Source organism: Cervus canadensis, chromosome 5, assembly GCF_019320065.1.
Source record: "Cervus canadensis isolate Bull #8, Minnesota chromosome 5, ASM1932006v1, whole genome shotgun sequence".
In the NCBI taxonomy this organism is placed as follows: Eukaryota; Metazoa; Chordata; class Mammalia; order Artiodactyla; family Cervidae; genus Cervus; species Cervus canadensis.
In genome coordinates this window covers 24,297,944-24,325,245 of record NC_057390.1, presented here as the reverse complement: position 1 = coordinate 24,325,245, position 27,302 = coordinate 24,297,944, and the positions used below count along the sequence as shown (strand labels likewise).

The 27,302-nt window shown below is 39.7% G+C and overlaps 1 protein-coding gene across 10 annotated transcripts in view; it reads right to left on the bottom strand.

Annotated features, from left to right (window-relative positions):
• Positions 1–27,302, bottom strand: part of MTA3 (metastasis associated 1 family member 3) — a 172,133-nt gene that overhangs the window by 112,434 nt on the left and 32,397 nt on the right. For all 10 annotated transcript variants that reach the window (XR_006269405.1, XM_043468423.1, XM_043468425.1 and 7 more), the window contains exon 4: positions 11,961–12,087. Coding sequence is in view for 9 of the 10 variants with exons in the window: in XM_043468423.1 (XP_043324358.1) it covers positions 11,961–12,087 (127 nt within the window). In the remaining variant the exon portion in view is untranslated. The remainder of the gene's footprint in view (positions 1–11,960; positions 12,088–27,302) is intronic.

Sequence of the window (27,302 nt, the reverse complement as noted above, 5' to 3'; positions counted from 1 at the left end):
CGTAAGCGATTCTTTGTGTAACCGTGTGGAACAGCAGTACTGTTCCACAGTATAGCCTGGTATATACCCAGTGCTTTTCTTCATTATCATTTTAGTTGCAAAAGAAAACACTTCACTGTAAAGAATTAGCCTCCAACTAATAAAAATAAATGGGAAAAAAAGATAAATAAAATAAAATAAATTCCAAAATAAAATTAAAAAAAAGAAAACCCTTCAAGCACTAGGGTTAATCATTTCAAAGGAAAGATTACACAGCATAAACAAAACAGTTGAGAAAAAATGTGCTAAACATGTAGACTTAAAAATGTTAAATTGTGGTATGATTTTTCTCCAGTTTCTGATTTTCCTCCAGTCCTGCTTCTCCTAAAAGCCTAAGCATGCTAAGTAACTTCTTTATGCTACAGTCATCTCGTAAGTAGCACTACTTATGGTCTCAATAGCACTCTTCTGGCTAATTCAAATTTTGTTTACAGATACCAAGAAAATCGCAAAAATCTAACATCTTAAAATAAAAATACTGGCACAACGAAATGTACAGAAAGAAAATTGCTTTTATTAGTTTCTTTAACATTAGTAGTCAACTCTAGAGAGAGACTGCTAATTCACAGTGGGGTTCTACTTTATTATTTATACACTTTAAACTTAACATTACTAAAACAGGAGGGAAGGGGGCAGGGCACAACCTTTAAAAGAATGACACAGCCCGAGAACACAACACAAACTGATTAGAACCAAACAAGTCCAAGACGGCAGACATTCTAAGTCCACTAGACTCTGAACCTCAGTATACATGGAACAACAGACTGGCTCCAAACAGGAACAGGAGGACGTCAAAGCTGTATATTGCCACCCTGCTTATTTAACTTATATGCAGAGTACATCATGAGAAACGCTGGGCTGGAAGAAGCACAAGGTGGAATCAAGATTGCTGGGAGAAATATCAATAACCTCAGATATGCAGATGACACTACCCTTATAGCAGAAAGTGAAGAGGAACTAAAGGGCCTCTTGATGAAAGTGAAAGAGGAGAGTGAAAAAGTTGGCTTAAAGCTCCAAATTCAGAAAACTAAGATCATGGCATCTGGTCCCATCACCTCATGGGAAATAGATGCGGAAACAGTGGCTGACTTTATTTTGGGGGGCTCCAAAATCACTGCAGATGGTGACTGCAGCCATGAAATTAAAAGATGCTTACTCCTTGGAAGGAAAGTTATGATCAACCTAGACAGCACATTAAAAGGCAGAGACATTACTTTGCCAACAAAGGTCTGTCTAGTAAAGGCTATGGTTTTTCCAGTGGTCATGTATGGATGTGAGAGTTGGACTGTGAAGAAAGCTGAGCGCCGAAAAATTGATACTTTTGAACTGTGGTGTTGGAGAAGACTCTTGAGAGTCCCTTGGACTACAAGGAGATCCAACCAGTCCATCCTAAAGCAGATCAACCCTGGGTGTTCATTGGAAGGACTGATGCTGAAGCTGAAACTCCAATACTTTGGCCACCTCATGCAAAGAGTTGACTCATTGGAAAAGACCCTGATGCTGGGAGGGACTGGGGCAGGAGGAGAAGGGGACGACAGAGGATGAGATGGCTGGATGGCACCACTGACTAGATGGACATGAGTTTGAGTAAGCTCTGGGAGCTGGTGATGGACAGGGAGGCCTGGCGTGCTGCAGTCCACGGGGTCACAAAGAGTCAGACACTACAGAGTGACTAAACTGAACTGATGAAGCACAAGCAGGAATTGAGATTTTGCTGGGAGAAATATCAATAACTGTAGATATGCAGATGACACCAATCCTTATGAGAAAGCAAAAAGGCTAAAGAGCCTCTTGAAGAAAGTGAAAGATGAGAGTGCAAAAGCTGGCTTAAAACTCAATATTCAAAAAACTAAGATCATGGCACCTGGTCCCATCACTTCATGGCAAATAGATGGGGAAACAATGGAAATAGTGACAAACTTTTATTTTCTTGGGTTCCAAAATCACTGCAGATGGGGACTGCAGCAATGTTATTAAAAGACACTTGCTCCCTGGAAGAAAAGCTACGACCAACCTAGACAGCATATTAAAAAGCAGAGACATTACTTTGCCGACAAAGGTCCGTCTAGTCAAAGCTATGGTTTTTTCAGTAGTCACATATGGATGTAAGATTTGGACCATAAAGAAAGCTGAGTGCTGAAGAATTGATGCTTCTGAAATGTGGTGTTGGAGAAGACTCTTGAGAGGCCCTTGGACTGCAAGGAGATTAAACTAGTCAATCCTAAAGGAAACCAATCCTGAATATTCATTAGAAGGACTGATGCTGAAGTTCCAATACTTTGGCCATTTGATGTGAAGAGTTGACTCATTAGAAAAAACCCTGATGCTGGGAAAAACTGAAGACAGGAGGAGAAGGGGACAAATAGAGGACAGGATGGTTGGATGACCAACTCAATGGACATGAATTTGAGTAAGCTCCCAGAGATGGTGAAGGACAGGGAAGCCTGGCATGCTGCAGCCCATAGGGTCGCAAACAGTCAGACACAACTGAGCAACAAGAATAAATTAGAAATATAAAACAGCCATTGGACTGAATGTGTCAGGCAAGTGTATGCTCCTCGGTTCTTTTTTCTTTTTTTTGCTCCTCGGTTCTGTCTCACCACAATAAAGATTTGGAGCGACGGACATTAAAGCCCTCGGCGCGGCACAGCTCTCGGGTCTTGGACAAACCATGTTATAGCTCTTAGACAAATCAGTGTTACAGCTCTATTTTATTTAGAAGGTAGCAGGAGAATCCATCTTCGAAGCGTGGGGGCATGCCAACCCAAAGACAGGAAGAGAGTGGAGGAGTGTGCCAGCGTGCAGGGGAGAGAGAGGGAGAGAGACACAGAGGTAGAGAGAGAGAAAAGAGAGAGAGAGAGAAAGAGCGCACGCACATGGGGGCGAGAGAGAAAGCGCTTTGGCTCCTCCTTTTATATGTTTTTTCCTCCCCCTGGGCCTGCCCTAGGCAAATTGGGCTTAGCCAGGAGTGCTGTTTGTTCTACCTGAGGTCCTCACTCCAGTCCTCGGACCTCCGTTTGACCTTAATTTGTTCTCTTTTCGCAGGCTTTTCCCTCCCTTGTCTTTTAGCCACACCCATTTTGGACTCCTGTTTCCTATTCTAACCACCTAACATTCCCCCCTCAAGAGACGGGAGGCCCAATTCTTTGGGAATAGAGGTGTTGAGGTCTCTCTGGCTACTTCCTGCTGAATTGGGACAGCGAAGGGTATTAGGCCTCCCACTCTTGCTAGTCTCAGGCCTCAGAGTCCTCATAGCGGTGTCCATCTAAGGGTGAGTGATATTTTCCACGGTCGGCTGTAGTTTTGTATCTTTGTTGAACTGGCATCGCATGTTGTAGCTCCAGGAATCCCACGGACATAGGAGCCTGGCAGGCTCCATGGGGTTGCAATAGTCGGACACGACTTATCGACTAAACCACCACCACCACCTCACCACCAAGGTCATCACTGAAACTGCAGAAAACAATGGGTAAGAGAATTTTAAGCTTTTAACAAAGGGAAATTTGGGTAATATGCAGAGTGTGGAGAACCTATGCGATATAAACTACTTTCAATGACAATAGATGTTTGAGGACAATGGGGTTAGTCATCTTTAACCCAAAATTCAATTCCAAGCCAAATTATGTACCACATGTGTAGTAATAATCTATGAATTTCATTCTACAATAGCATACGAAGTTTAAAGAAATATGTAAAACAGAGATTGAGTCTGATAAAGTTGATAGCCTCTGCTGTTGTTATACACTAAAATATAAAAGTTTTAGTTACACACTAAAACATAAAACTAAAATTAAGAGTCATAACTAAAAACCACAGAAGCCTTCCAACTAGTATATGAAGAAGGAACAGTATAATTAGAATATCACTACTCCATAAGAATTGTGATTAATGGAACTCCAGGTGTGTATGTGTGGCAGTCACTCAGTCGTGTCTGAATCTTCACAATCCCATGGACTGACTGTAGCCTGACAGGTTCCTCTGTCCATGGAATTCTCCAGTAAAGAATACTGGATTGGGTGGCCATTCCCTTCTCCAAAGGATCTTCCCAACTCAGGGATCGAATCTAGGTCTCCTGCATTGCAGGTGGATTCTTTACCCTTGAGCCACCAGGAAAGCCCACATTGCAATGGAGCTTTCATCAAATTATCAACTTGTGCTATATATGCAAGTCTGTTCTGGCTTTTCTATTCTACCGCACTGGTTTATTTCACAATCCACTTACCCATACTACCCTACATTAATTACCGTAGCTATACAAGTGTCTTAATATCAAATGATATAAGCCTCTAACATTATTATTCTTAAAGACTGACTTTATCATGATTCTCAAACTTTTAGATCTCTTACGTTTCTAAAAATTATTGAGGACCTCAAAGAACTTCTGTCTTTGTGGGTTATATCTATCAATATTTACCTTAGATAGATATTAACATTTAAAATTTAACATCAACTAATTTAAAATAAAAATAAATATTACACATTAGCAAATATTTGCTATTAATAACTACTTTATTTTCCCCTCCAAAATTAATGAAAACAGTGGTACTATTTTACAGTTTTACAAATTTCCTCAATGTCTGACTTAACAGACAACTAAGTTTTCACATGAGTGACTAGTTTACTTCATTTTCAAAAAACATCCACCATATGGTCGTGTCTTAAAAAAAACATAGTTTATCTCTCAGTGGCTTTTTCAGGCAAACATGGTGTTCCGTGACAAAGGTAGCTATTTAATAGTGCAGCTCATATTTCAAACAAGACCATGAGTTTTTTCTCAAGATAACCATCACGCTTGCGCATACCGCCAAAGTGATTCATGCATACTTCTCATTTCAGGACATGGAAGACTAAAAAGATGTGTGACCTCTTTTTGCTCCTTCCAGTTTTATGGAGGTATAATTGACATACAGCGCCGTACAAGTTTAAGGGGTAGAGCACAGTGATTTGAAGGATACATCGTAAAATGGAGATGTGTAATCTCCTGAAATAGGGAGAGGTGGTGGGTTGCACAACATTATCAGTACCCTGAATGCCAATGAAATGTACCCTGAATACCGTACAATAGTTAATATGTTGTGTGAATTTTTCTTCAATTTTTTTTTTAAAAGCCATTTGAGATTTATTAAAATTGAAAAACTGTACTGTTTTGCAAAGGACATTCTTAAGTGCAATTTGCCTCTTTTCCCCTTTCCTTTTTAATTGCAAATACATACAATACAGTGGTAACTACAGTCCAGTTTGGTGACAATGACTTGATTCCAGCTGGCTTCGTGCCAGCAGCTGACCCACCACTGCTTTTGCACATGATTTTGTTTTGACAAAATCAATACAGGGAAAAGGTAAGTAACACCTACTGTTGATATGAAAATAGTTTTGATCTCACAAGGCCCCACCTGAATGTGTATGGGGGGATACCCAGAAGAATACGAACCATGCTCTGAAACATTCTTGGTCCTTTCCATTACCACAGATTTTGCACTCAGCTTCTTAATTTACACACACACACACACACACAGGACCCTGCTAAGTTTTTCTTTGGAATTACACTGAATCTTTGGATCAATTTGGGAAAAACAGACATATTGTTACACGTTTACTTTACTAAGTCTTTAATTTAATTCCTTTAGCAATACTCCATAGTTTCTATGTGGAATTTTTACACATCTCCCTTTTCTTTAAAGACATCCTTCTTATAATTTATTCCTAGGTGTTTGATACTGCTTGATGATATTGTAAGTCCTATCTTTTTAAACTTAGCATTTAACTGACCTCTATTCACACCATATACATAAAACAGACCTAAATATAAAAGGTAGAACAGTAAAACTTCAAGAAAACAGAAGAGTATCTTCATGATCCTGAGAAATCTTTGCCCAGTCCAAGACAGTAACACTTGGATTGGTTTCTGAATGAGCACAGTCTTTCTGAATGACAGAGTATTCTTTTTGTTGGGGGGTGGGGGTGCGGGGCACACTCATAGCAGTGAAAGCAGCAAGTCCTAACCACTGGACAGCCAGGCAGCTGCCCGAAGTATTGTTCCTCTCCTTCTGCTACTTCAGATGTATCAAACCTATCAGGCATGTCTGTTAACGTCTCAAGAATGGAATTTTTCCAGCCTTTATTTAACTGTCCTCCCCCTCTCCTCCTACTGTTCCATCATTCATTTTCCAACCATATTTCTCACATATTTAAAAACAAACCAACCTAGAAAGAGCAAAGATGACAATAGCAGCACTGAAGAATAAACACCACTTAACAAGGGAGGAAGCTGCACTTGGGGAGTGTAGCTCCTCTGCCATACCCAGTAAACTCCCAACAACACAGAGTCCAAACCCAGAGAATGCGCACAAGATAAGAAAAGAAAAACACATTGGAGATACACCAAAATGTCAGTGCTGCTGGGTGGAGAGATTACAGGGGTTTGTGTCTGAACCTTTTTTCATGTTTTTTTTCCCCCATTTCAACAGTAAATTATAATTCTTCCATTATCATAAAATAAACAATAAGTTTATTTTACAATTTTAATATGTAGTAATATTCAATTTTAATATGCACTATTTTTCAAGAAACAGCAAAATGGGCATATTCATAATGTACTGTGATGGGAATATGAATTGACAGAATAATTCTTGAAGGAAACAGCATTTTGCAAAAAACATATTTGGAAAATGTACCCCTAAATTAGAAATAGGGTCAGCTATCAAATGTAGCTAATATAACAGTAGCTAATGTTACCACTTTACTACTACTGGGGAGGGGGGGATAAAGAAGAGTTTAGTTTTTAGTAGATTCCTGCCTATTCTGTCTTCATTAAAACCAGCCAGGTTGTCAGGCAAGGCATGGAGTTAAAATGAACACAAAACTGGCATTTTCCCTATCTAATATACAAAATTTTAAATAATACTTCTTCCATTATACGCCTAAAATGTTCTCATTTCAAAGCAGGTAGAAATATAGAAAAGCATAAATATGAAAGTTGCTTGCATTTTCTGATAGTAAAATAATCCTGAAATCTACCAAATACCAAGTTCCTATTTATATTTATAATGCAGACTCAGAGTTAGGAATGAAAATTTCATTTATTTGCAACAAATATCTTTAAAATTCAATACACAAAACAATTCTTCAATGAACCTATCAGTATATATATTTCTACACCCTTTCCTAAGAGCCTCTGTTAGATAAAATCAAAAAGCAGAATTGCTAGGTCAAAGGATATTCACATATTAAAATTTTATTTCTCTGACTATAGTTATGTTTCCCTACCCTCATCAACACTGGGTGTTAAGACAAGAACTTCAGTATCCCACCCCCCAAATACCTCTTATTGGCTAGAAATTCTTCCATTTCCCCCTTTCTCATGGTTGCTATATATGGCTTGTAAATTCATTTTGTTTGATGACGAATAATATGTACACAAAATAGACTTCCTATCCTTATCCTAGCCCTCCATGTAAAAGCTCGATGTTGACTCTGAATATCTCACTTTCCCTCAAAGTCCTAAGCAACCTGTGATTCCATATATCAATCTTTAATTTTCACGAACAGAGAAAGGCACACAACCTAAAACTTCATTTAAGGTTAGGAGTACTTGAGAGAAGATTATTCTGTTGATGACTTTTATTTCCTTAAAGGACAAAAATAAAATTAAATGAAAACTATGAAAACTTCAAAGTCTGACTGACTATTGGGTACTGTGTTCCACAGCAAGCAGGAGAAAGAAAAGAGATAATGAGCTTCTAGAATCTTACACTCCAAGACGATGTCTGACGTGAAGAACCTAGACAAATAACACATAAAACCCAAGATTTTTAACAGCTGCTAAACATACTTTTTTAACCGAATTAAGAAAGCTTATTTTGGAGGTGAGAATGCAGAAGCAACACAGCGTTGCTTGAACCAAGAGAAGTTCATTATAAACTGTGGCCACAGCCAGTCTTCTACGGGGCAATGATGGTGGGGGTGGTGATGACCATAATCACATTCTGGAATCCCAAGCTAAAAATTGTTTAAGAGGAAAAGAATGTAAGGTTTTCTCTGAAGCACCCTGTCATTAAGAGACAGCTTGAACACTATGTGCACCTGTATCTTTAAGACCTACTGTGTTCTCCTATGCTTAGTCACTAAGTCGAGTCTGTGTCTGACTCTTTGGGACCCCATGGACCTCAGCCCCCAGGCTATTCTCCAGGCAAGAATTCTGGAGTGGGTTACCACGCCCTCCTCCAGGGGATCTTCCCAACCCAGTGATCAAACCCAGGTCTCCCTCCATAGCAGGCAGATTCTTTAACAACTGAGCCACCAGGGAAGCCCTTAAGACCTACTACTGAGACTAAATTTAGGTTCTATAAGAGTTTCTCTGGATTTTGTCAAGGTTAAGCAATGAGGAAGGCAGGATCCTCACCAGTGATGCTCTGAGCAAGGGCCAGGTCTAACAACACGGATATAATGGTTGCTCTATCACTACTCACTGCTCATAACAAGACTTGGAGAAATCATCCAGTCCAAAAGCCTTTACGACAGGACACGTTGGGGCCAATAATCAACAGGTACCTAACAAAATGCTTTTAAGACACAATGAAGCATGACTTCAAAGGCTGTGATCCAGATCCCAAGGTTGGCAAGCAGGAAAGGATTGGCGCTAATTAAATATGACTAACTGGCTACACCAGAGGCAGGGAAGTGGTATTAATCACTACATGTACAATGCTGTAATTAGCTTTTTAAAAACCAAGCTTTGTGCTTTCAAGGTAAGGAAAAAGTGACATCGGACCAAATGCAAGACACATCTACAAACTTAGGCCCTCAATCAAGTAGCTAGTTCCCAGTCACTATTTATATCTCTAACACTGTATGATAGTATAGTTTATATGCTTAACTCAGTTTTTAATTCAGTTCTGACCATTCAACTTGAGTAAACAAAAAAATTATGTGAAAAAAGAAATAGGAAATTAAAGAGCCTATCTACCCAACAAGCTACTAAAATGTAGCTTTCTTTGTCTCTGATACACACATTACAAACTCATCGTGAAAATCAAATAAAATACATGTAAAGCAAATGGAATAACACTTATCATAAAGACTCAATAAATACTACAATTTTTAAAAGCCAAGTTCAATAAACATGGGCTGTATATAACTGAAACTGTATATAAACTGGAAAAAACACAGTATTTTACACACACACACACATCACACACACTGTCATGGGTCTAGTTAGCATAAAAATAAATTTTACAGTGCTTTATATAACCCAAGCAGCATACAATCTATTATTAGTGACCTAAGGCACTATGCAGGAAGCATGCTGTCTCTCGCCTTTACTCCCCAAACAATGTTCCAAAGGAATTCTCATGTTCAACCCCACCTATCTCACAAACAAAAGGTGAATCGCTAATTCTACCCACAACAGTCCTGGTCCTATTCATTCTCTTTCAATGAAATAAAAAGGAGGCTCTTCCTGAAAAGCCGTCTCTTCCTGCCACTCTGGAAGTTTATAGCATCTGGTTAATATTATAGATCACAAAAACTACAAAAGACCTCAGGAATGCCTCAGTCAGGTTTGTTCCCCTGTTCCATACAGCACAAGGAGATTCTGGGCACTTGATAACGTCTCTGAGAATAAAAAGCCAGTATTCATAAAATTACCCCTCTTTGCTGCCAAAGAACAATGGGACTTCAGTAATTTTCTCCTGTTACAGCACAACAGATAGGGCATGACTTCAACATTAGCAAAATGTCAAGATCACTCCAAAGTGCACTTGTTCTACATCAATGTGAGGGATGGTTAGCACGGTGTCATGCTTTGGCCAGAGACTGCCCCTAATTTCATTCAGCTGTTTGAAAATGAGAGCCAAAGGTGAGAAAACCTCTCAACTCTGAGAACAAAAAACAAATCCGAAAACAAATGCCCCAAATGTCTATATCTCTTCCTCGTAATTCAAAAGAATTGGCACAGGGTAAACTGAAGTTTATAAGCTGCGGACCTTGTCTTTTTTTTAATCAAGCAGTTAGTGAGCTCCCTAATTGAGAATATATTCAGAAAATGTGTTCAACATGACTGAATGATCATGTAGTCTATGTAATTTCCATGTTCAACAAAGGCATGTCTTGATAATCCCATTGCAATATACTCTCTCAGTCCTTGTGAAAGATGAAAAATACTTCACTAGTTTTTCCATTCCAAGCAATCTGTTAAAGGAAACCAACATTTCTTATAAACAGATTCCAAGCTATCAGGAGGGTAAATTAAAAATATACTTGCGTGTTTTGGATACATTTTTAAAACCATTTGTCAGATTCTCATTCTGGCAAGAGTCTTATGACTGGCCACATAACTTCTTGAGCTTAAAATGAATCTTTATATTCTAGTTTCTTCCAATTAAATGATAAATGCATATGGCTCTTCAGCATTTATTAGTTACCTGTATCTTTAAGAAAATTACAAAATATGTGTTCATGTTTCATCTCTTTCAGCGAAAAGTAACTTACTTTCCTATTTTTTGAAATACCCCTATTTTTAGATTAAGTGACTGTTCCCACATTATCTGGCCTGATTATCTTTTCTAACAAAGGACCCTAAGTCACACAGAACATATTAATACTAACTCTCACCAATCTAAGCACAATGCTCCCTAAAAAAACTAAAAAAAAAAAAAAAAGCAATTATATATGATGTTAACTATTGAGGAGGATCAAGCTATCTCTGAAAAGATTTGGAAAAAAGGGATTCTAGTATCTTTGTCATACATTTCCTGTCTTAGAGGAAGGATCTCTGCGTCCATTTCTGAAAAGAGAAGTATAAGATACACAAAGGTCGGGGGGATTGTGGAGTGTTATGAAGACCAACCCAGAGTTTCAGGAAGTCTCCAAACGTGTTTGAGCCCAAAGTAGACAGACTTAGATACAATATCGACATTCAGGATTAAAGAGGAAGGGACAATTTTTTAAAATAAATAGTTATTACATTTTATTTCTGTACATAAACAGCTTTTAAGTCAATCATAACTAGTGAAGGGTTGAATAAAAGAATAAAGATTGTGAACAAAACAAAAATTGAAGGAACTTCTTTAACAAGAGGGGACAAAAACACTGCATCCCCCCACACCCACCACCCTAGACACAAGCTTCTTCCTGCCCACACCCATGCTCACCTGTTTCCTTTTAGCTCAAAGATGCCCCCCAATCTCTCAAAGGCTGAGTAAATGCCAACTCCTTCGGAAGCTTTCCTGACACTGAGGGTCAGTAACTGCCTGTTTTTTGAGTTCAAACATTTTGTTATACCTCTAAAATGCACCTACTGCAGACAGCACTTAAAAAGAGCTTAACCTATGCCTAAATCTTACCACCACCAGATGAAAAAGACCACCACCATTCTCCCCAAGCTACAAACCAGGGACTGAATTCACTTTTCATTGCATCAATGCACAGAGCAGATGCAAGTGAGTCAGCAGTAAAGAATAAAAAATTTTCATCCCAGAGGCCCTCCAACATAAATAAATAAAAGGTACTATATCCTACAAGGTCAAGAGACACTTGTCTGGGAAGCAGATCTGGGGTTCTAGTTCTTGGACCCTAGTAAGTCTACTTTTTTCTAGGCATCTGGAGAAGACCAGCACTCCCCAAAATGGTGTCTGCTGGACACTGTTCCGCAAGATGCTAATAGATAACTTAAATGACTGGAAAAGTCCGGATTAAAACAAAGCCAACATGGTTACTTGACTGCATAACATGTGCAGGGCTTTAAAATGCTAATATAAACTATAAATTTTCAAGATAAGACTACATAATGAAGCCCTTAGTGAACTGATTTGAGCAAGATTGTTGAGTTTGGGAAATGCTTCAAAAAGGTTGTTTTCGTTTTGTTTCTTTCAACTGTCATAGTATTACTGAGAACATCAGACCAACTTCTAAAAAGTTCTTACCTGATATGTGTTGCGGGCAGAGATTCGTATTGGCGCGACAAAAAGAGTTCCCTATGTTTCAACTGATGTTTCTGTTTATCGGTCAAGTCAGCCTCGACTGTTGTTTCAGATTCTTCCTCAATTTCTTCTACACAAATAAAATTCAAAAAATGCATTATTACAAACTGTATTATCTACTTTGATTATTAAGATAGACTGAATCAGGCTTTAATTCAATATTTTGTTCAAACTAATTGATTTTAAACTTACACATTTAACTTGTAATATGAATTACAACCATAACATTTAGTTACCTAGGCCTCAAAGGAAGAACTCCAATTTTAAGATGGCAGATGAAACCATGCATATATCTTATGTATCTCCTCTCCCCCCAAGAAATCACATCAAAATAGCAATGGAAATATACTAACATTTCAATGACAATAAAAAATGAAGCAACAATGGAAGATTTTCAACAACAGGTTTAGAAGATGAAAAAGAGACGTTAAAAAAAATAAACTACACACAGTCAAGAGGAGGAAGTGACAATCTATGTGTGTACAGAAAGGGATGCTGTGGAGAAGTGTGGCACAGAGCGTGTACTGACTCAGTTCTTGAAGCTACCAAGTATTGTGAGAAGCGAAAAGTGGGGTGAGATCAAAAAAGCAGGAGAAAAGCATCAAAAGTCTATCTATAACACAATAACTGTATCCCAGAATACTCCATTTAAAAATAGTATAATCAGAAAACAAATAGTGTTAACACATTTCAAGTTTGATAACACAAATGAAACTAATAGAAGAATTAGAAGACAACACTAATGAAATCTCCCCAAAATTAAGACAACTGAAAACCAAAAGATTAAAAAATTAAAGAAGAATGCATGTGGTCCAACATCCAACTAATAAAAGTTTCAAAAAGAAACAATAAAGAAGACTCTCTAACTTCTTTTTTGTGTGTGTGTGGAGGGGGAGTGGTCTAGGGAGGGGAGAGTGGGGATGAGGAAAGACTTATCCAAGAATGATTCAAGAAAATTTCCCCTTACTAAGTGTCCAGTAAGAATGAGTGTCCTGATTGAATTACCAGCACACTTAACTTTTTTTTTAAGTAATGGCATGAGAAGACTACCACCATTTACAGGAACAAAGTGTAAGCACACCAAAGAAACCAGAATCTGCGTTGGAATCACAGATGAACAGCAATACCGCATGCTAAGAAGACAGAGCAACGCCATCCAAGAGGAAACACGACATTCAACCTAGAACTACACAGTAAACTATCAACTCTGAAAACAGAGTAAGGCCAAACTTGCACTCACTGAACCAGGTCCGCCTTTGAACAATGTGAGTTTGAACTTAACGGGTCCACTTATATCTAGACTTAAATACAGTATACTGGAAATTTTCTGGAGGTTTGCAACAACTGAAAAAATTTACAGATGAACCCTGTAGCTTAGAAATATCAAGGAAGGACTTCCCTGGTGGCTCAGTGGTAAAGAATCCGCCTGCCAATGCAGGAGACACACGTTCACTTGCTCCAAGAAAATCTCACATGCTACAGGGGAACTAAGCCTGAGTGTCACAGCTACAGAGCCCACGCTCTGCAACCAGGAAGCGCACATGCCCTAGAGCCTGAGATCCACGAGAAGCCACCGCAATGGGAAGCCCTAGCACCGCGACTACAGAGTGATCCCCACTTGCTGCAACTAGAGAAAGTCCTCTCATAGGAACAAAGAACTAGCCAAAAATAATTCATTAATTTTAAAAATTAAAAAAAAAGTCAAGAAAATTAATAAAAGTGGTCATCAATTCATAAAACATGGAGATACTAGTCTAACCTTACACAGGCATGAGGTGAGTGATATTTAATAAAAACTAATACTACGTTAGTTTTCTTAGCATTTTACAACATTCCTTTCGAAGAATTACATTACCATTCATTTCGCTAAACAGGGGCTTCCCTGGTGGCTCAGACTGTAAAGAATCTGCCTGCAATGCAGGAGAACCAGGTTGGATCCCTGGGTCGAGAAGATTCCCTGGAGAAGGAAACGGCTACCCACTCCAATATTCTTGCCATGGACAGAGGAGCCTCGTGGCTACAAAGAGTCAGATACGACTGAGTGACTAACACTTATGCCTCTCTCCTGTATTTGGAAAAACTATTCATAAGCATATTATCAGAGGTAAGTGATTTTTTTAAAAAAATCCAACAATGTTTCCAATAGTGTATTTGCCCTAAGTATGGGCTAGGTTACTGTGAAGCAACGACAATCACAGGAGACTACTATAAGGAATCATCATCAATGCATGGATTATAAAACCCATAAATAAATATGAATTTCTTTACAATTTTTTTCATTTCTGATGTCTAGTGTTAGTAATACACAAATCCATTGGATCATAGAAAAAGCAAGAGAATTCCAGGAAAAACATCTACTTCTCTTCATTGATTATGCTAAAGTCTTTGACTGTGTGGATCACAATAAACTATGGAAAATTCCTAAAGATTTGGGAATGCCAGACCACCTTACCTGTCTCCTACAAAACCTGTATGCAGGTCAAGAATCAACAGTTAGAACCGGACATAGAACAATGGACTGGTTTCAAGTTGGGAAAGGAATACGTCAAGGCTATATATATTTTCACCCTGCTTATTTAAGTTATATGCGGATTACATCATGAGAAATGCTGGGCTGAATGAAGCACAAGCTGGATCAAGATTACTGGGAGAAATATGAATAACCTCAGATACACAGATGACACCATCCTTATGGCAGAAAGCGAAGAGGAACTGAAGCACCTCTTGAGAAAGTGAAAGAGGAGACTGAAAAAGTTGTCTTAAAACTCAACATTCAAAAAACGAAGATCATGGCATCCAGTCTCATCACTTCATGGCAAATAGTTGTGGAAATAATGGAAAGAGTGACAGACTGTATTTTCTTGGGCTCCATAATCACTATGGATGGTGACATGAGTTTGAGCCAACTCTGGGAGATGCTGATAGACAGGGAAGCCTGGCGTGCTGCAGTTTGGAACCAGTCCGTTAGTTCATGCCTGGTTCTGACTGTTGTTTCTTGACCTGCATACAGGTTCGCAGGAGGCAGGTAAGATGGTCTGGTATTCCCATCTCGTTAAGAATTTTCCAGTTTGTTGGAATCCATACCTGCAGAGGCTCACAGATGCTCTGCAGCCTTCCCTGGACCAGACCAGACTGCGTGTCTATGGGAACAGCCAGAGTATTGAGAACTCAGAGTCAAAGGGCTGGCTGGCTTCTCTCACAGCAAGTAAAGCCCCAGGTGTGGCCTCAGAGGCTTTAACTTTTGGACACTGACTGGCAAAACACGCACCAACAGCAACACATTTCTGCTCCTCACAAGCTTTTCTACAAATTTCTTACATAAGGATCCAGGACCACAGGAAGTTTTATCATGTGTGACCCTCTAGCTGTTGTTTTTTTAAATGGTATGAGGGCAATGACTAGACTAAGTATCAAATGTTTTCTACCCTCAAACATTTAAAACTCTGAATTGAAAATGAACTTGCAAAAATTAAAAACTGATTTAGAAAAAGATCCAAAAAAAAGAAAAAGATCCACCAAGTTCAAAAACTGAATAATGTGATTTAAAATTCTTTGAATGTTCTTTATAATTAACTACTCAAATAGAAACGCAACACTAAAAGAGCCATTTACTTGCAAGTATAATAACATTTCACCAGTGGAGATCAATGAAGTTATCGCTGCACTGGCACTATTAGCACCAGCAAATATTACATACGAAATTATACTCTTTACCTAGTTAGGATTTGATAAATTGTTGTTCCATAAAACACAGCTAACTGTATTCTAATGTATACTCTTTAGGGCTAAAATAGCAGCAAGCTCTACAAATAATGGTAACAAGAGCAAATCTTATTTTCTTGTGCAATCTCTTGATATTGGGTGAAAAGGAATAAAATTTCTTAAGTTCAACCTAACCAAACACAGAAATCACCAAAACATCTAAAACTAAAGCATCTAAAACTCATTTTCTCAAGTTGACTAGTTAAGTTTCTTTACATTTTTGTATAAATTTATACTGGCTTCTGAACAAGAATGACTCCCATCCCATTAACATTCTAAAAACACTAAGCCAACCATAACAGCAAAAACCGACATTTAGACAATTAAAAATTTAACAGATCGAATAAGACTATCATCAAAAACCATGTCCATCGTAATACATTTATAGTTTTTTAAAACCATTTACCAAGCTTGATGGAACATCAAATTTGCTACCTTCTAAAAATTATTAAAGTAGAAGTCCCACTAAAATAGTACAGCAACGGAAGAGATTGACACCAGTTGGCAAGGCTTCAGTACAGTTTATTAAGCACTAAGGTACTAGGGTCATAAACTGGAGACAGATACAGAAAGAAACCACACCAAGGGATTGTGGAAGTTTTAACAAACAATACATATAAATATATATTTATAAAATAAGTATCACTGTACTTAACTGAGATCAACCCAGCAAGGGTCCTACAAATTTCAAAGCTTTAGACTGCAGGATGAGAAAGAATCCACGGCCCCAGAGCTCAGCAAGGCTAACTACACACACAGCCTGAAAAAGGCTAGGTAAGGCTAGCAAAAACAATGTCCAGGAAGCAGGTGTCAGAGAAGAAATCAAACTAGCTGAGTAATCTGAAGAAAGAGAGCATCCAGGTATGGGATACAGATCAATTTCCACAGCAGGTTACAGTCATGGACTCAGGCAAAATTTTAGAGAGTGGGCAGGTGACACCTAACTGGGCCAGAACAGGCAACAGACAATTTAGGTATTTGAACAAAGAGGGACAGAACCTAGGCAAGGAAAAGTCATTATTGATTCTCAGGACTTTGCCTGAAAGGGCTTCCCTGATAGCTCAGTTGGTAAAGAATCCGCCTTCAAGGCAGGAGATCCCAGTTCAATTCCTGGGTTGGGAAGATCCCCTGGAGAAGGGATAAGCTACCCACTCCAGTATTTTTGGGTTTCCCTTGTGGCTCAGCTGGTAAAGAATCCGCCCGCAATGCGGGGGACCTGGGTTCGATCCCTGGGTTGGGAAGATCCCCTGGAGAAGGGAAAGGCTACCTTCTCCAGTATTCTGCAGTATTCTAGCCTGGAGAATTCCACAGACTGTATAGTCATGGGGTTGCAAAGAGTCAGACACGCCTGAGAGACTTTCACTTTCAGTTTGCCTGAACTGGGTATTTTTCAGAACTAATCAAAATTATAATTTCTACATGCTAGTTAGGATAGGGGCTATAGAGCGGGCAGGTAGAAGGAGAGTTTTCCACAGGTTATTCTCAAACAAACATCCTCAGGTCTCCATTTTAATGAACTATCAGCCCACAGTGATGATGTGAGCTGGTACAGAACATACAGAAAAGCAGGTGGTTAAAATTTTGTCTAGAGATACATTTAAGAAGTACTCAAGTGTTTGAAGGCATATTATTTGACTGAAAATAGCTCAGTATTGATGCAACGCAAGCCTGCCTGGTAAGGAAAAAAAAAAAAAAAAGAGGCAAGTTGAATAAAATTAGAAGGATTTTTATGATAGTTGAGCTTGCAGGGAACTATCTGAATGAAGACAAAGAAAAGGTTTGGCAGGGACTTCCCTGGTAGCCCAGTGGCTAGGACTCCACACTCCCAACGTAGGGGACTTGGATTCAATCCCTGGTCAGGGAACTGGATCCCACGTGCTGCAACTGAGAGCTTCTTCATATGCCCATAACTAAAAATCCCACATGCTGCAACTAAAGATGGAAGATCCCAGGCAGCCAAATAAATATATAAATATTAAAGAAAGAAAGAAAAGATTTGGCAATCTAGAGGCAAACGATCAATCAACAAACATCAATGATAGTTTCATCAATAGCACTGAACAATTCAGACTGAAACTAAGAATATTTCATTTACAACGGCATCAAAAGGAAAAAAAAAATACTCAGGAATATATTTAACAAAAGACAAAACTCATATACTAAAAATGACAAAACATTCTTACAAGAAATTTTAAAGAGACCTAAATAAATGGAAAGACTATGTTCACACATTGGAGAATTTAATATGGTTAAGATGGCTGCTGCTGCTGCTAAGTCACTTCAGTTGTGTCCGACTCTGTGCGACCCCATAGACGGCAGCCCACCAGGCTCCCCCGTCCCTGGGATTCTTCAGGAAAGAACACTGGAGTGGGTTGCCATTTCCTTCTCCAATGCATAGAAGTGAAAAGTGAAAGTGAAGTCGTTCAGCTGTGTCCGACTCTTAGCGACCTCATGGACTGCAGCCTACCAGGCTCCTCTGTCCATGGGATTTTCCAGGCAAGAGAACCGGAGTGGGGTGCCATTGCCTTCTCCGGGTTAAGATGGCAATACTCCCTAAATTGATTTACAGATTCAGTGCAACCCCTACCAAAATTCCAATAGCCTTTTTCACAAAAACTGGCCAACTAATTCTAAAATTCATACAGGCATGCATATGGACATAAGCAACCCTCAACAGCCATGAACAAATTTAGGAGGACTCACACTTTCAGATTTCAAAGCTTACTTCAAAGCTACAACCCCAGTGACTTTCCTAGTGGCCTGGTGGTTAAGACTCCATGCATCCCCTGACGGGGGCAAAGGTTTGATCCCTGGTTGTATGTGTGTGTGCGCTTAGTCACTCACTTGTGTCCGACTCTTTGCGACCCCCACGGACCGCAGGCCGCCAGGCTCCTCTGTCCATGGGGATTCTCCAAGCAAGAATACTGGAGTGGGTTGCCATGACCTCTTCCAGGGGATCTTCCCAACCCAGGGATCAAACCCAGGTTTCCCGCATGGTAGGTGCATTTTTTATCATTTGAGCTACCAGGGAAACCCTGTTGGTGAACTAAAACCCTGCATGCTGTGTGGCCAAAAAAAAAAAAAAAAAAAGAGGATAAAAGCTATGACAACCAGGACTATGTGGTACTGACATAAGAACAGGCACAGATTAATTAGAATGATTTTGGACAAGAGTGCCAAGACAATCATTGGGGGAATGAAGGTGCGTGTGTGCTCAGTTGCTCAGTTGTGTCCAACTCTTTGTGACTCCATTGGACTCCAAAGAGTCGCGTCCAACTCTACACAAAGAGTCATGTCCAACTCACCAGCTCACCAGGTTCCTCTGTTCAGGGGATTTCCCAGGCAAGAATACTGGAGGAGTTGCCATTTCCTTCTCCAGGGAATCTTCCCAGGGAGCGAACCCATGTCTCCTGCATTGGCAGGCAGATTCTTTACCACTGAGCCACCTGGAAAGCCCAGGAGAATGAAGTCTTCTACGAATGGCGCTAACAACAACCAGACACCCATATATAATGAATAGAGCTGGACTCTCACACAATTAATTCAAAATGTATCAAAGACCTAAATGTAAGAGCTAAAAATTTTATAAAATGCTTAGAATGAAACACAAGTGTAAATCTTCATGACCTGAGACTAAACAATAGTTTCCTCACTACAGCACCCTAAATAAATCATAAGAAACCAGAGAAAAGACAGGTAAATTAAAATTAGTGTTAAAATTTTTGTGATTAAAAGGGTACTCTCAAGAAAGCAAAGAGACAACTCATGGAATGGGAGAAAATGTCTGCAAATCATGTAACTCATAAGGGTCTAGTACCTGGAATAAAGAACTCTTATAACAACAAAAAGACAACCCAATTAAATAATGGACAAGGAATCTGAACAGACATTTCTTCAAAAAGATATACAAAGAGCCAATTAGTACATGAAAAGACGTTTGAAGTCATTAGTCACAAGGGAAATGCAAATCAAAACCACCATGAGATTTTTCACATCGACTAGAATAACTATAATCAAAAAGATAATAAGCAAAAATGTAGAGAAACTGTAATCTTTGTACATTATCCGTGGGAATGTCAAATGGTGCAGCTGCACTGTAAGATAGCTCAATGCTTCCTCAAATAGTTGAACAGAGTTACCACGTAACCAAGCCATTCCTTTCTTAGGTATATACCCAGAAGAACTGAAAACATGTTAACACAAAACTTGCATGTGAATGTTTATAGCAGCATTATTCCTAACTGCCAAAAAGTAGAAGCAACCCAAATGCCTGATAAATGGATAAATAAATGTAGGATATCCACACAATGGCATATTTATCACTCAGCCATAGAGAGGAAAGAAGTGCTGGTTCATGCTACAACATGAACTTTGAGACATTAAACTAAATGAAACATTACAAAAGAGAAAGACACAAAAGGTCACATGTTACATGACACCACTGATATGAAAAATCCAGAGCAGGCAAATAAAGAGACAGGAAGCAGACAGGTGGTTGACAGAGGATTAGTGCCGGAGGAACCAGAGCGGGGACTGCTAATGGGTATGGGGTTTCTTTCTGGAGTAATTAAAAAAAAATGCCCCGGAATTAAATAATAGTTACAGTTGCATAAATTTGTGAATATACTAAAAAACACTTTTTAGAGTGGTAAGTGGGGATTTCCCTGGTGGTCCAGAGGCTAAGACTCCAGGCTCCCAATGCAGATGGCCTGGGTTCGATTCCTGGTCAGGGAACTAGACCTGGCGTGACACAACTAACCATTCACGTACCACGACTAAAGATCCAGAGTGCTGCAACTAAGATCCAGTGCAGTCAAATAAATAAATAAATAAAAATAAACATTTTTAAAAATTAAATAAATAAAAACAAAGTGGCAAGTTATATATGGTATATGAATAATATAAAAGAGAACAAGCTAAACTCGGAAAAAAGGGCGGAAGGGAAATGAAATGGAAAAAGAACAATAAATTTCAGTATAGTTATGTAATGAATTTCTACTCGTCAGTTAAAAATTAATGAGTGAATCCACACACCAACAAACTGCAAAAACTTGATATTGAGCGAGAAGGCAATCTGTAGAGGGACACATATGCAAAATACCATTTTTTAAAAGGCAAAAACAATGCTCTAGATAAATACGTACATATGTAAAAGTTATAAACAGACGAATGGAAAAAGATACACCAAAGATGAGATAGCAATACACCTATGGGGGAAGCAAAAAAGCAATGGGGCTGGGAAGCAATGCCCACAGCCCTAAAAGAATCTAGGCTTTATAAGAGAGGACAAAGTTGGCTGGCAGTTTCATAATTAGCACAGTATTCACTTTTCTGCTTCCTAGAAACTTCAATAAAAGTTGAATAAAAATCAAAAAATGAATAGGACTCAATAGAAGGAAATCTGTAACTAAACTCTAATCCATGATAAACTGTTTTTTTCTTAATGAGACAACCACTGCAGTTGATAATCATTTCATTACCTGTATTTCCTTCTCTACAACTTTCCATCATCTTTCCAAAATGTAAAATTCAAGTGACATTCTGTATAACGTGAATTTTTGAAATATACACATGATTACAAATATACAACTAACTTTTGGGTTCTGAAGACTAGAAAAGGAGAGGAGCAAAACAGAAAAGTGGCCTATTTTGGAGCTCAAAAACAGGAAAGCACCAAGAGTTTACTGCCCTTCTATAAAGAAATGCATGAGATAAACAGGGAGATACTGGGAGTGGATGAAAAGTTAAGAAGTAAGAAAATCACATATAAAGTTGAAAAGAGTATAAGACACTAATTTTAAAACATTTTGGGGGAGCACAGAATACCTATACCAGCTGTTCTCAAGCTGTTTAGTCTCAGAACTCCTTTATCTCTTCAATCCTATCAAAGACTTCAAAAAAGTTTTGCTTACATGGGTTATATCTATCAATATTGTGTTAGAAATTAAAACGAAGAAATTTTTTGAAAACACAGGAAATCACAAGCACATATTGAATTATCCTGAATGGTGATGTCATCAACTTGTCAGACAAGTGCAAAAACTGCCATATACTCCTGAGAGAATCAGGAAGACCATCTAGTGACAGCTTAGTATTATCATGAAAACTGTTTTCACCACATATGCCCTGAAAGATATTCAGGAACAACTGACTTATCAAAAGAAATATTAACTCAAAGTCTAACTTGAAAAGAGAAACATGAAGTGGCTGAAACAAGGCTTTCTTACTTTACTGGGTTTAAGAAACCTGTCACAGAAATTTTATCTTCACATAGTGAGATACAATGACTCATAAGTTGTTTTATAGCAAGTTAGGATCCCATCAGAAATTTAAGCTATTTCTGCTTTACATTTATTTATTCAAAGAACACTGCATCTGGCAAAGGCTGCCCAATCTTATAACATATTCAAAGTCCATCTGGAATTTTATGCAGCCTTAAAATGCCACCATGCATTTTCTCATTTGCTATCAATTTTAAAACTTAAGAAACAAAAGGATGTACAAGTAACCAAAATTTCCAGAACCCCAAGCCCATCATCCTCTCCCATTCATTACAGATATAGCAGCCAGCATCTTCCTACAACACATTTCTCTCTTGCTTTGATTTTTAAGAAGTCTCATGGTTTATAAATCTTGTAATGATCTACCCTGCCATATTTCACCTACTTCCCCCCCCCAACCACACCCCATCCCCCAAGAGAAGAAAAAAAAATAAAATTTATTGATGTCCCTACCAATATGTTGCGGGGATATCTATGAGGAAGACATAAATGTCCTGCCGTGATAAAGATTTCAAATAAAAATATGGCAAGTGTAGGCAAGTATTATAAGGTTATATAAGGTGTTCCACAAATACAACAAAGGAAATTAACACGGCCTGAGAGGCCAGTTGACCCTTCTCTGAAGAAACAGTTTATGCTGGGATCTGAAAGATAAAGGTGGTGGAGTGAGTGGACCCGTCTTTCTGACTAGAGAACACAACCGCTGGGTAAGGCCTTATCTGTACTTGGGTTTGGCTTGAACCTTGTGAGTCTCCTGCTTTCACCTTCACATTCTGCTGCCTAAATATGCTGAGCACCTCATGTAAGGTGACTCGAACTATCCTGGTTTTAACACTAGAACTCCTGGGCTTTCTGGTGGCTCAGTGGCTCAGCCTGCCAATCCAGGAGGCACAGGTTTGATCCCTGGCCTCGTGGCACCTAAGTCCGTGACCACAGTTACTCAGCCTGTGCTCCAGAGCCTGGGAACAGCAACTGCTGAAGACTGCGCACCCCAGAACTCTTGCTTCGCAGCAAGAGGCTACTGCAACGAGAGGCCCGCACACAGCAACTGGAGAGCAGCCCCCGCTCAATGCAACTAGAGAAAAGCCCACGCAGCAACCAAGACCCAGCACAGTCATAAATAAATAAAGCTTTAAAGTGAAAGTGAAAGTCGCTCAGTTGTGTCTGACTCTGTGACCCAATGGACTATGCAGTGCATGGGATTCTCCAGGCCAGAATCCTGGAATGGGTAGCCGTTCCCTTCTCCAGGGGATCATCCCAACCCAGGGATCAAACCCAAGTCTCCCACATTGCAGGTGGATTCTTTATCACCTGAGCCACCAAAAAAAAAAAAAAACCACACTAAAGTCTTACATTCAGAGAATCCCTCAGTCTCAGGCAAACCAGGAGAATTGGTTACTTCAGCCCTCATATTACTTAACCTAAGTATTATGCTGTGGCCTCCTAAAAGAAAACCTGCTGTCCCATAACAGCTAAACTTTGAAAGACTGAAAATGCCAAGTCTCTTCAAGAATATAGCCCAAGAATTCACATACAAAGTGAAACACTGGTTCAACCACTGTGGAAATCAGTTTGCAATATACTACTAAAGTATATTTACACCTGCCCCACAAACCGAGAATCCTAATCATCAGTGTTTACCCAAGAGGAATGACAGCTTAAGCACACCAAAAGAACGTTCACAGCAGTTTTCCTCACAGGAGCCAACACAGGAAACCGCCTGAATGTCCACCACCATGAGAATGACTACTACTGGACCAAAACAAAGAACAAGCGATACAAGCATAACACAGATGGATCCCACGGGATCCCACGGACGCAGCGCTGAGTGGAAAAAAAAGTCAGGCAAATTTACCCCCGCTCCAAATCAAAACTTAATACTATACCTGAAGCATCAGGCCACTGGCACATGAGGCAATGAAGAACAGTAACCCCTGAGGGGCAGAAAGCAAACACGGTGAGCCCTAACACGGGCCCTATTTATTGCCTTGGCAGAGTTTCCAGGCAACAGAGGAGGGGAAACTGAGGCAGAGCCTGGGTGACTCCCAGGTGAGGAGACAAAGGTGAGAGACCAGGGAGACCAAAGCAACCGCAGTTCAGAAGATAGTGAGAAAACCTGGAGATCACAGTCAGTAATCCTCAAGCGTAGCACCCACCAGTGAATGCAAGTGAGGAAACGGCCATAAGCGAGGGACAGAATCAGTGGCAACAGTGCCCTGTGCTCACATGGAGCCAGGAACAATGCTTGCTTTCAAACAACTACACTAGTACAACTCATAACTCAGGGCGTAGTGGGCAGAGTACACAGAAAGGTCTTGCTTAAGTACTAGGGAACAAATGAGCCCTAGATGAGCACTGACTGCTCTGGACCCACAAATATACATTAAGTCATAAAGCCAACAACCAAAAGGACCAAACTGTTTGCAAGTAACTTAAGTGCATCACAGAACAAGGCTCAAGAAGAGTTACAGGAACATAAAAAATCCTGTAACATAAAAATTACAGGACACAAGAAGGTAAAATTTACAATGACTGCTACGTATCTATTAGGAGGCCTAACATTAAAAAGACTGACTTCATGAAGTGTTGGCAAAGATGTGAGGAAACCATAACTCCCCCACATTGCAGATGAGCATGTAAAATGGTAGATTCACCTTGGCAAAGAGTTTGCAGTTTCTTTTTCTTTTTTTTAGTTCTACCAGTTTACTGCTACCAACTCATCTCCCTCCAACCTCATGCATACATGCTCAGTCATGCAACCCCATGGACTGCAGCCTGCCAGGCTCCTCTGTCCATGGATTTTTCCAGGCAAGAATAATGGAGTTGATTGCTGTTTCCTTCTCCACACAGTTTCTTAAAAAGGGACTTCCCTGGTGGTCCAGGGCTTAAAAATCTGCCTTCCAATGTAGCAGACATGGGTTCAATCTCTGGTCAGAAACTAAGATCCTGCATGCCAAGGGACAGCCAAGCCACCACAGTTCAACTACTGAGCCTGCATACTCTAAAGCCTGTGGCAAAACTAAGACTCAATACAACCAAATAAATAAAGGGTTAAAAAAATCCATACCAAAAAAAAAAAAAAATCCATACCAAATGATTAAGCCACTCCACTACAAACCAAGAGAAAAATGTATGCCTGTACAAAGACCTGTAAAACTGTTCAAAGCAACTTTATCGGTAATAGCCAAACACTGCAAACACTGAAACGTCCACAAAAAGAGGAGCAGACAAACTGTGGTACATCCATACCATAGAATACTTCAGTTCAGTCGCTCAATCGAGTCTGCCTCTTTAAGGCCCCATGAACCGCAGCACACCAGGCCTCCCTGTCCATCACCAACTCCCGGAGTTCACCCAAACCCACGTCCATTGAGTCAGTGATGCCATCCAACCATCTCATCCTCTGTCGTCCCCTTCTCCTCCTGCCTTCAGTCTTTCCCGGCATCAGGGTCTTTTTAAATAAGTCAGCTCTTCCCATCTGGTGGCCAAAGTATTGGAGTTTCAGCCTCAACATCAGTCCTTCCAATGAACAAGCAGGACTAATCTCCATTAGGATGGACTGGTTGGATCTCCTTGCAGTCCTAGGGACTCTCAAGAGTCTTCTCCAACACCATAGTTCAAAAGCATCAATTCTTCGGCACTCAGCTTCCTTTATAGTCCAACTCTCACATCCATACATGACTACTGGAAAAACCATAGCCTTGACTAGAGGGACCTTTGTTGGCAGAGTAATGTCTCTGCTCTTTAATATGCTGTCTAGGTTGGTCATAACTTTCCTTTCAAGGAGTAAGCGTCTTTTAATTTCATGGCTGCAGTCACCATCTGCAGTGATTTTGGAGTCCAAAAATATAAAGTCACCCACTGTTTCCACTGTTTTCCCATCTATCTGCCATGAAGTGATGGGACCGGATGCCATGATCTTCGTTTTCTGAATGCTGAGCTTTAAGCCAACTTTTTCACTCTCCTCTTTCACTTTCATCAAGAGGCTCTTTAGTTCCTCTTCACTTTCTGCCATAAGGGTGGTGTCATCTGCATATCTGAGGTTACTGATATTTCTCCAGGCAATCTTAATTCTAGCTTGTGCTTCCTCTAGCCCCGAATTTCTCATGATGTACTCTGCATATAAGTTAAATAAGCAGGGTGACAATATACAGCCCTAACGTACTACTTTTCCTATTTGGAACCAGTCTGTTGTTCCATGTCCAGTTCTAACTGTTGCTTCCTGACCTACATACAGGTTTCTTAAGAGGCAGGTCAGGTGGTCTGGTATTCCCATCTCTTTCAGAATTTTCTAAAGTGTATTGTGATCCACACAGTCAAAGGCTTTGGCATAGTCAGTAAAGCAGAAATAGATGTTTTTCTGGAACTCTCTTGCTTTTTCAATGACCCAGCAGATACTGGCAATTTGATCTCTGGTTCCTCTGCCCTTTCAAAAACCAGCTTAAACATCTGGAAGTTCATGGTTCACATATTGTTGAAGCCTGGCTTGGAGAATTTTGAGCATTACTTTACTAGCGTGTGAGATGAGTGCAACTGTGTGGTAGTTTGAGCATGCTTTGGCATTGCCTTTCTTAGGGATTGGAATGAAAACTGACCTTTTCCAGTCCTGTGGCCACTGCTGAGTTTTCCAAATTTGCTGGCATACTGAGTGAGCACTTTCACAGCATCATCTTTTAGGATTTGAAAGAGCTCAACTAGAATTCCATCACCTCCACTAGCTTTATTATAGTGATGCTTTCTAAGGCCCACTTGACTTCACATTCTAGGATGTCTGGCTCTAGGTGAGTGATCACACCATCGTGATTATCTGGTCGTGAAGATCCTTTTGTACAGTTCTTCTGTGTATTCTTGCCACCTCTTCTTAATATCTTCTGCTTCTGTTAGGTCCATACCATTTCTGTCCTTTATTGAGCCCATCTTTGCCTGAAATGTTCCCTTGATATCTCTAATTTTCTTGAAGAGATCGCTAGTATTTCCCATTACTGTTTTCCTCTAATTCTTTGCATTGATTGCTGAGGAAGGCTTTCTTATCTCTCCTTGCTATTCTTTGGAACTCTGCATTCAGATGCTTATATCTTTCCTTTCCTCCTTTGCGTTTTGCTTCTCTTCTTTTCACAGCTATTTGTAAGGCCTCCTCAGACAGCCATTTTGCCTTTTTGCATTCCTTTTTCTTGGGGATGGTCTTGATCCCTGTCTCCTGTACAATGTCATGAACCTCCATCCATAATTCATCAGGCATTTG